At 44.4% G+C, this 10,513-nt stretch overlaps 1 protein-coding gene across 7 annotated transcripts in view; it reads right to left on the bottom strand.

Annotated features, from left to right (window-relative positions):
* Positions 1 to 1,261: 1,261 nt before the first annotated feature.
* LINGO1 (leucine rich repeat and Ig domain containing 1) overlaps positions 1,262 to 10,513 on the bottom strand; it is a 278,287-nt gene continuing 269,035 nt past the window's right edge. For all 7 annotated transcript variants that reach the window (XM_030186881.1, XM_030186875.1, XM_030186901.1 and 4 more), the window contains one exon: positions 1,262 to 3,396. In XM_030186881.1, the coding sequence (XP_030042741.1) occupies positions 1,543 to 3,384 (1,842 nt within the window). In that variant the 5' untranslated portion in view covers positions 3,385 to 3,396 and the 3' untranslated portion in view covers positions 1,262 to 1,542. The remainder of the gene's footprint in view (positions 3,397 to 10,513) is intronic.

Genomic DNA, 10,513 nt, shown 5'->3' with positions numbered 1-10,513 from the left:
CAGGCAGAAAATAGCCACGGGCTAATTTTAATGTTACCACACAGCCATTTACTGCCCCTTTTTAAAAAAGGCCTTCTTTCCACCATGCTAAAAAGCGGCCCAGCATGCGCCAATTTCACACGCCAAAACTAGCCCAGGACACTTTTTACCACAGTTTACTAAAAGTGCCCTTAGTGCGTGCTAATGTCCGTCAGCCTGTGCTGAGCTTTAGTGAAAGGGCCCCTACCTCACGTCCCTTGACCTTCTGGTCACAATATACCCTATAGATTTCCAAACCCTCCACTCTAGGGCTGTGACCTGCCCCAAGATACCCTCAACATCCTCTCCTTTCCAATTTCTGGGTGTCACGTGCTCTCGAGTTCCTCGGCATTCTTCTGAGCACTCACTGTAATTTAAAGGAAATATAGCACAGCTGCAGCATTGCTAGTAATCACTGAGATCATAGAAAATATCCCAGCAAAACCATCAGGGAAAGCAGGAACAGCTCAAGAGAAGCACATGCGGGGTGAGAGCAGGGTCAACATACGGAAAAAAAAAAACCTGATTTAATAAAATCAAACATACAAAAGAAAAACCCTCAGAGCGTTTTAGAAATCAGGATAGCATTAGAAAGGGAATAAAAGGCATGTGGGATTTTAAAATAAAAATCATTTTCCCTTCCTATCATCTTCAAGTACTGCAGCTGGAGTGCTGCACTGAATGGTACAGCATTAAAAGTTTGGCTTGCAGCCAGAATCAAATCTTTATTCTGCTCTTTCCCTTCCTTACTGATGGATAGAATGAGGAGTTAGTCTCAGGCTCCACCCAGCTTGCTTACCTTCAGTTGGACACCTTTAATAGTCAATGGTACCTGCTGCAGCGAACTCCTTTATGAATCTGTATGAAACTAGATCTGAAGTCCTATCTCTTATAAACAGAAGTGCCACTGGGTTTATTACCAGCAGAATATACCTGTTTGCGCTTCTTTTTTTTTTTTTTCTAATACTGATAAATGGATAGTAGGCTTCCTCCTGATATGAAGAAACTTTGAAAATAAAAAAATAGTATACTAACACAGGAAGCCTTCATTGAATAGCCTGAAAAGTGGTTATCCAAGAGGCTTTTTATCAAAGATAAAACAGAAAATGAGAAAATAAATCTATGTTGATGTGAGACCAGGAATCAGAAGTTGTTTTCGCATTCCAACCAACCGTAGCAAATTAGAAAACATTTTTTTTTCATTTTTTTTATTTCTGTTTTTTTTTCCATAAAAATCCACAAGTATTGAAACTGGTAAAGTTACAGAGTTCAGTTTTAACCCTGCTGCCGTCTGTTGTCATGGAATGCGCCTGATCTGCCCACCCATCTGTTCGTCAGCATCACATCCTGACAAAAGACAACATCCTGAAGAGGTCACCAGCATGTTATATCCCAGTACAAAGAAAGGGGAAAACAAAGTGATGGTGGGAAGGGAGCTTGAAAGGTGACGGGGAACAAGAGGTTAGTATGTTTGTATTCATTTTTTTAAAAAAATTATTATTTCTGTTTATTAATTGCTTCTGTTTACATCATTTTCATGTTGAATTTCCGAGGGGCATCAGCAGAGCTTATTCCTGCATCCGACTTGCGTGGAACATACTCAATTTCAATGTTGTGCTTTGTGTTACCTTTCCCCCTACTCCACAGAAACAGGAGCACCAAGCAGAACAACACTACCCCAAGGAATGAGATAAATCCCATGGTAGTGGCGATGATTAGAGTCTTGATGTCAAAGGGGAAAGGCACAGTGGCACGTGTACTGTTGGCATCACTTTCATTGGGTTGGTTGGACATGAAAGCAAAAGTTTTGTTTGGTTGGTGGGGCCAGTCTGGGGAGTAGCTTCGAACATGCAAGTGGGCAAGGACTGTATCATTTCCCCCAGCATTACTAGCAATGCATAGGTATGTGCCATGGTCTTGGATCTGGGCATAGCGCACCTCCAGGGTGCCATCAGGGAAGACAGTGAGGCGCCCATTGGTTTTGCTGGAGATTAGGTGCTTCCTTGGGGACTGCCACATGATAACAGGAGGTGGATCACCATCTGCCCGACAAACAAAATGCACTGTGTGCCCTTCATCCACATAGATCTGTTGTTGTTTTCGGTCTCGTATCTTCGCTCGGCGGCAGGTGAAATAGTTGGGAAGAAGCACATCAGGAAAATCTTTAAATTCTTTGCCCTGAACATACTCGGGGGTGTTACAGGTGGGCTGATGCTTGTTGAAGTTCAACCTCCAACGACGGCGGAAGACCCAAAGCAGTCGGCAATCACAGGCCAAGGGATTGTTATCCAAAATAAGTGTCTCAAGGTTTCCAACAGAATGGAAGGCTGACTCCTCTAAAGTGGTCAGGAGGTTACCTGACACATTAAGAATACGCAAGTGGTTAAGACCACGGAAGGCATAGGGCTCTACTGTAGTGAGCTGTCCACCAATTAGATGGATCTCCTGCAGTCTGAGCAGGTCATGTAGCATGGTTCCTTCAATGGTAATGATGGGATTATAGGACAAGTTAAGGAATCTGAGATATACTAAGTGCCTCATGGCCACATAAGGAATGGAAGTAAGATTACAATTGGCAATTGATAAGGAAGTCAGGTTGAGTCCATAAAGACAATTCGATGTCATGGTATCCAAATAGGGCCAGTGAGATATCTCAAGGATTTTAAGCCTGTACAGTCTCTTAAAGGAATAGTCCCTAATAGCATTAATGTTTAAATGGCGAAGCCTCAACACGATCAGACCATGCAAGTGAGACAGTGCCTCTGTTGGGATGGAGGTCAAGTTGCATTTCTCTAAGGTCAGCTGCTCCAAACTGTTGAGACCACTGAAGGCTCGCTGGGATATGTAGACCAGATCATTGTCTCCCACTTCCAAGGACTTCAGATTGTACAGATCCTGGAACATATAGTCCAAAAGTATAACAATCTTATTCTCACTAATGTCCAGCTTGGTAAGATTGCTCAGCCCAGTAAATACCCCCAGTGGGATCAGTTTGAGTCTGTTACTCCGCAGACCCAGAGTCCTAAGGTTAAGGAGATTGTAGAAAGCCCCAGGTTCAATGGTGCTGATGATGTTTTCATTCAGCTCCAACTCTTCCAAGTGAGGGTAGTTGGCAAATTCATCCTGGTTGAGAGTTTTGATCCGGTTTTTGCCCAAGTCCAATAGCCGTGTCTCAGTCGGAATGCCCTCAGGAACAGCCATAAATCTCTTTCGATGGCACAACACAGAACGCTCCTGGGCAGAGCACTCGCAACGTGGCGGGCAACCAGTGGCAGAACCCGATAGGATGGATCCCAGAACCAGAAGGAGGATAGGCTGCCAGCAGGCCAGGATTGGGTTATGCATGCTCACCTCTCCAGTGATCATCCTATATTTCACCTGCAGGTAAAACAAAAGCAGAGAAAAGACATATTAGTAACCCAAACATTAACAAGATGCTCGCTTTACTGAGAGAAACCAAGAATTATTAAATTGTCAAAGCTGCTACTGAATGAAAATGAAACGGGTGACCAAGATTAGACCTTTGTGGTCAACAAACCATTGTATGTACACTATCAAGCTTATTTTCGAAAGAGAAGGATGCCCATCTTTCGACACAAATCGGAAGATGGGCGTCCTTCTCCCAGGGTCGCCCAAATCGGCATAATCGAAAGCCGATTTTGAGCATCCCCAACTGCTTTTCATTGTGGGGTTGACCAAAGTTCCCGGGGGCATGTCAGAAGCGTAGCGAAGGCGGGACTGGGGCATGCTTAACACATGAGCGTCCTCAGCCGATAATGGAAAAAAGAAGGCCGTCCCTGACGAACACTTGGCCGACTTTACTTGGTCCATTTTTTCCTTGCAACCAACAGGCTTATTTTTGAAAGAGATCGCCGGCGATCTTCCGACACAAATCAGGAAATCGCCGGTGATCTCCTGAAACTGGCCAAATCGTATAATCGAAAGTCGATTTTGGCTGGCTTCAACTGCTTTCCGTCACAGAGCTGGCAAAATTTCAAGGGGGCGTGTCGGTAGGGTAGTGAAGGCAGGACAGGGGTGGGATGGGGCGTGCTCATGCAATGGCCCGCTTCGCCCGATAATGGAAAAAAAAGCCAGGCTTGATGAGTATTTCACCGCCTTTACTTGGTCCATTTTTTTTTCATGACCAAGCTTCAAAAAGGAGCCCCAAATGACCACAGGAGGGAATGGGGGATGACCTCCTGGGAGCAATTTTGAAGTCCCATGCAGTGCCCCCTAGGGTGCCCAGTTGGTGTCCTGGCATGTCAGGGGGACCAGTGCACTACAAATGCTGGCTCCTCCCACGACCAAATGGCTTGGATTTGTTCGTTTCTGAGATGAGCGTCCTCGGTTTCCATTATCGCTGAAAACCGGAGACGACCATCTCTAAGGACGACCATCTCTAAGGTTGACCTAAATGTTAAGATTTGGGTATCCCCAACTGCATTATTGAAATGAAAGATGGACGCCCATCTTGCTTCAATAATAGGGGTTTCCCCGCCTCTTCCCGTGGACGTCCTGCGAGGACACCCTCAGGAAAACTTGGGCGCCCCATTCGATTATGCCCCTCTATGTATTACTAGTAGCTAGCATTGGCATCCAGCCAGTGCATTAGTACTACAGGAGTAACATAACTCACATAGATGCATGCATTTAAATTAAGGACTGAACACATTTCTAGAGGGAAATACATTTATGGAAGACACAACAGAGCAGTGACTGTATTCTAGTATACCCTGGCCTTGGATAATTGTGAAATGTGAGACATGCCCAGCAGATTCCAAACTACCAGTTATTATGGAACAAAAACCAACAAATCTCTTTCTTACAGTCAGATTACAGTCAGAAACCAACCCTTTTGTGGAAAAATATGGGAACAAATGGAACTTTAGCTGTCAAAGAAGAAGACTTTTAAAATCTCTCAACAGAGACAATTGTCTCCCCCCCCCCCCCCCCAAGTATCACAGAGGCTTAAAAACAGAAACATGAAAACATTCATGGGTATCTGAAGTACTTTCAATGAGTGTTTTCCCTCAAGCACTGCAGGGACCATTCACCTTCACTGATGCAGTATCTTCTGATCACTCATGGGAATGTGCCAGTTTCATTATTTAAGGGTTTGCTCTCACACTCCACAATCCATGGACACTATATTTAGTGAATTGTTTAATCCAGGACTCCTTTAGAAAGACAGACTTTATCAATAGCCTTATGCTAGCCAGCAGCAAATATTCTAAACTGGAACTCCTTTAAGGAACTTAACCACTAGCTTGGATTTCTCTAAAGATGTGATTTCACTATAATCTTATAAGATATAATGCAGCCTAATGTTTAGTAAAATGTTTCCGCAGGGCAAACAAATCAAATGAAATCATATCTTGCAAAGCTTCCTTCATTCAGGAGAGACTTGATGACACCAGCTGCTTTCTTTGGCATAAACCCGTCCTGATCCAAGTGCCCTGAGAGATCTGGCTTTGGGGCACTGCTTATGCTAACAGGTTATTTAGCAGTCTGCTCAGATGCTGAGAAGGGAGCAGGTTCAACTTAACAAGGCTGGAGCTTGGAAGTGAGGTGCATACCAAAGAAAACCAGCCCGCAGCCTGACCAATGCAGAGCCTTAATGAGGTGCACAGGAAAGCAGAGTGCTCACACCGGCAAATGCATGCTCCAGAAGGATGGCAAACATCCCTGGCATCCCCAAGAGTGAATAAATTTCAGAGACTCAGAGGAGGAGGGAGGGAGAGTCAGAGGGAAGGCAGTGATTTAGGGAGAGAAATAAACATATATCGAGACTCAAACAGAGCAAGAGAGAAGACACACACACACACAAATTCAGAGTGAGAACAAAGGATTCACAGGGCAGTAGAAAGAAAATAAAATAGAGACAATTAGCAAAGGAAACGAGGACTTCCATTGCAGTTCAGCTAGCAAAGATCTGGGATTTCTGCCAGGCGAAGCTGCCCTAACACCAGCAACCTTGTAGAGAAAAATGAAAATTTCTATGTTCAGCTCCATTCAATTACTGAAGCTTTGCCACTTCATCATAACAAATAGCCATTATAGTTGGGGGCCGGTTGGCAAAGTGTCCACCAGTGTCTTTCCCTCTGTTGGAACTCTGTTCCTAGCAGCTGGTAGATAGATGACATGCATCTTCCATCAGCCCATGGGACATCTTCCCCTCTATCAGCAAACGATTGTGGTACAGAAATAAATTGGCATTTGTTTCTAGTTGTTATTTACACCTTCCTCATATTGCAATGTTCCTGTCACTTGTGTTTCCACTCCTCATTTTTTCAATTATTTCATGCACTTTTGGGTTTCTCAATTATCCATCCAAGCTGTGTCTCACCTCAGTCTTAGGAGAAGCGTAATTTGATTTTAATGTATGTTTTAACAGTGCAATTTATGTTTATGCAAGTAATTAATTTAAATCTGAAAATGTCTCTCATACCAAAGAGGACAAAATCAAACAGTCGCTCATGTATTGCTAGTAGCATAAAATAAATGTTTCCTAATTTTTGGTTCATTTTTTAGTGCTTTTAGGACCATGAAAGGCTGCAGATTGATAGCACTTGAAAATGCAAATCTTCTATTTGTCCAGAGAGCAGCTACATTTTGGGTGGCTTAGCTTCGCCAGCACTGTCTTGGAATAGACTAGACACAGGGTAAAACTCCCTATTCAGTAAACAAGACCATTCATTTCTAGGCCCTGCCACAGAAAGCATCTAGGCTGATATCAGAAAGGATATACAAACTAGAACTGAGATGTCCAGATCTGGACTTCTCAAGTTCTGCCATAAGTACATAAGTAATGCCATACTGGGAAAAGACCAAAGGTCCATCGAGCCCAGCATCCTGTCCCCGACAGCGGCCAATCCAGGTCAAGGGCATCTGGCAAGCTACCCAAACGTACAAACATTTTATACAAGTTATTCCCCAAATTGTGGATTTTTCCCAAGTCCATTTAGTAGCGGTCTATGGACTTGTCCTTTAGAAAACCGTCCAACCCCTTTTTAAACTCTGCCAAGCTAACCGCTTTCACTACGTTCCCCGGCAATGAATTCCAGAGTTTAATTATGCGTTGGGTGAAGAAAAAATTTCTCCTATTTGTTTTAAATTTACTACACTGTAGTTTCATCGCATGCCCCCTAGTCCTAGTATTTTTGGAAAGCGTGAACAGACGCTTCACATCCACCTGTTCCACTCATTTATTTATTGGGATTTATTAACTGCCTTTATGAAGAGATTCGTGCAACTTAGAGCCTATTCTAAAATACATGCCGGACGATTATCAACCAGCAGCGGCTGGCTAGGGGGCCCTTTTACTAAAGGGTTGCCGCGCGGTAACCCAGAACTACCACGAGTCTAACGTGACCGTTGATGATAGTTCCGCCTCTAGCGAGCACCATTTCCGGTGCTGCTGGATTAAACAAAAAAATACACTGCAGTGGGTTACCTAGCGGTAATCGGGCAGCGGTTACCGCCGGGGGTAGCAGGGGAGCCCTTACCGCCACCTCAGTGGGGGGTAAGTACTCCCCCTGCATGGCCACATGGAAGATGCAAGCTTACCGCATGGCCATGTGTTTTTTCAAGCTTTTTACCCACTGCTGTAAAAAGGGCCCTAGTGTGCAGCAAAAACAGCCATCACCACTACCTCAAAGCCCTTTTTAACCACAGCTTGGTAAAAGGGCCCCTAGATTAGCCCCCAATATTCAGTGCCAGGCCACGTCCGGGCACCGGCACTGAATATTGAGAGCTAATTTTAGGTGGGCTGGCCAATGGAGCTTATGTGGGCTCAGCTGAAATTCAGCCGGGGACGCATAAGACAGATATGCAGACCCTTGCTGAATACTGTCCTATATTTGGCTGCTTAGCTATGTTGGCAGCTGCATAATCCGGGATCCTCCATAACACTGCTCCCTATACTACCCTTGACCTCCCCTCTTTTTTTTGCAATGATCAGAGGCGATATTCAGCGGAACTGGCTGCTTTAGTGCTGCTGAATACTGGGGGTGATGACAGGTAATTTAAGAGGGCAGGAGCCTCTCCTGCTCTGAATATCAGCTGGATGGAGAAAAGGACAATTATCACCAGCTATATGTAACAGGACTATGCATTTTAGTATCATAAACATCTAAAATATCAATAGGTACAAATGGGCACTTAAACACCAATTGGGCTCATTTTTGAAAGAGAAGGACGCCCATCTTTCGACACAAATCAGAAGATGGGCGTCCTTCTCCCAGGGTCGTCCAAATCGGTATAATCGAAAGCAGATTTTGGACGTCCCCAACTGCTTTCCATTGCAGGGACGGCCAAAGTTCAAGGGGGAGTATTGGAGGCGTAGCAAAGTCGGGACTTGGGCGTGCCTAACACATGGACGTCCTCGACCCATAATGAGAAAAAAAGGGCGTCCCTGACGAGCATTTGGACAACTTTACCTGGTCGTGTTTTTCTCACCACCAAAGCACAAAAAGGTGGCTGAAATGACCAGATGACCACCGGAGAGAATCAGGGATGACCTCCCCTTACTCCCCCAGTGGTCACTAACCCCCTCCCACCCTCAAAAAATATCTTTCAAAATATTTTTTGCCAGCCTCAGATGTCATACTCAGGTCCATCACAGCAGTATGCAGGCCCCTGGACCAGTTTTAGTGGGTGCAGTGCACTTCAGGCAGGTGGACCCAGGCCCACCCCCCCCCCACCTTGTGGTGGTAAATGTGAGCCCTTCAAAACCCACCAGAAACCCACTGTACCCACATGTAGGTGCCTCCCTTCACCCCTGAGGGCTATGGTAGTGGTGTACAGTTGTGGGGAGCGGGTTTTGGGGGGGCTCAGCACACAAGGTAAGGGAGCTATGCCCGGTTGGTGTCTTGGCATGTCAGGGGGACCAGTGCACTACGAATGCTAGCTCCTCCCATGACAAAATGGCTTGGATTTAGTCGTTTCTGAGATGAGCATCCTCGGTTTCCATTATCGTTGAAAATTGGGGACGACCATGTCTAAGGACGACCATCTCTAAGGTCGACCTAAATTTCACGATTTGGGCGTCCCTGACCGTATTATGGAAACAAAAGATGGATGTCCATCTTGTTTCGATACTATGGATTCCCCGCCCCCTCGCCGGGACGTCCTGCGAGGACGTCCTCAGGAAAACTTGGCCGCCCCTCCACGTGACTGTTACTATGTCCCACCCGAAATATGCCTAGACCACACCCCCTTGCCAGATACATGTTTTTAAAATTGTAGACATGTATATGCTGGCTGTATATAATTGGAATTTATGCATGTCTAAAACCTGAATAGCGCTTCTAAAATAAGTACCATAGACTGATTGAAAAGTTTTAGTAGAGAAGCATTGCTCATAAGAGCAAAAATCTGTTTTAACCAAAATCTGCCTTGGATTTTGGATGTTTTATACAAAGCTACTTATACAGATGGATAATAATTTAACATCTAGGTGCAAAGCAACACAGTCAGGAATAAACTCCTAGAGCCTGATTCACTAATCTTTTACCCATAGATACAGAATGGGAGTAATGCCTCAGTGAATCAGGCCTTTGCTTAGCAAAAGAAAAACCAGCAGGAATCTTGGTGATTGGAATCAGAAAGAAAAGAAAGGCTTGCAGCGAAATAAAAAAAAAAATTGCAGTTGATGCTGAATAGGAAGGGAACATGATATGAACCAAGAAAATGGTAATTTGCTTATCATAAACATCATTCAACTACAGTTGTTTGCCCTCAACAACTCGTGCTTGTGTTTTGTAGGATTTTTTTTTTACTTTTTACATTTTTTACCAATTTTTAATAGAAATGTGAAAAGGCAGTCATTGAATGAATATAGTGGGAAATGGCATTGATCGGTGTGAATAAGAAACCATGCAAAGATTCTTGAAATCTAGCTTAGAATCCAAACTCCAGGATTCGAGATGTCTGCAACTACTGCTTCTGAGAATCCCCTACAGCCGCAAGGTCAATTGAAAAAACAAACAATTCCATGGGTAAAATATTGCTTTTATTTATTTGTTACATTTGTATCCCACATTTTCCCACCTATTTGCAGGCTCAATATGGCTTGCATGGTACCGTAATGGCGTTCGCCAGTTCCGGTATGAACAAATAACAAGGTGTTATTGTGGTAGAATAAGGTTCATGTATGGCTGATGTATTTGGGAACGTACGAAGGAAGAGGGAGGTTGGGGTGTGTCCATTACGATCTTTAGTTTTGTTCTGTTGCAGGTACTCTGGGTTTTATGTTGGGTCGGTGGGATATACTCACCTTATATGTTGGTAAATGAGGGATCCTTTTACTAAGCTGCAGTAAAAGGGGGCCTGTGCTAGTATCAGTGCATGTTTATGATGTGTGCGCCCCCTTTTACCACAGTGGGTAAAAGGCTGTCTTTTTCTGATGAAAAGAAATAGCCATGCGGTAAGTGAAACACTTACTGCGCAGCCATTTCGGGGCGGAGTCCTTACTGCCACCCATTGAGATGGCGGT

This window comes from Microcaecilia unicolor, chromosome 1 (assembly GCF_901765095.1).
Source record: "Microcaecilia unicolor chromosome 1, aMicUni1.1, whole genome shotgun sequence".
Classification (NCBI taxonomy): domain Eukaryota; kingdom Metazoa; phylum Chordata; class Amphibia; order Gymnophiona; family Siphonopidae; genus Microcaecilia; species Microcaecilia unicolor.
Note: the sequence above shows the minus strand (reverse complement) of the source record. Positions and strands in the feature narration are given on the sequence as shown.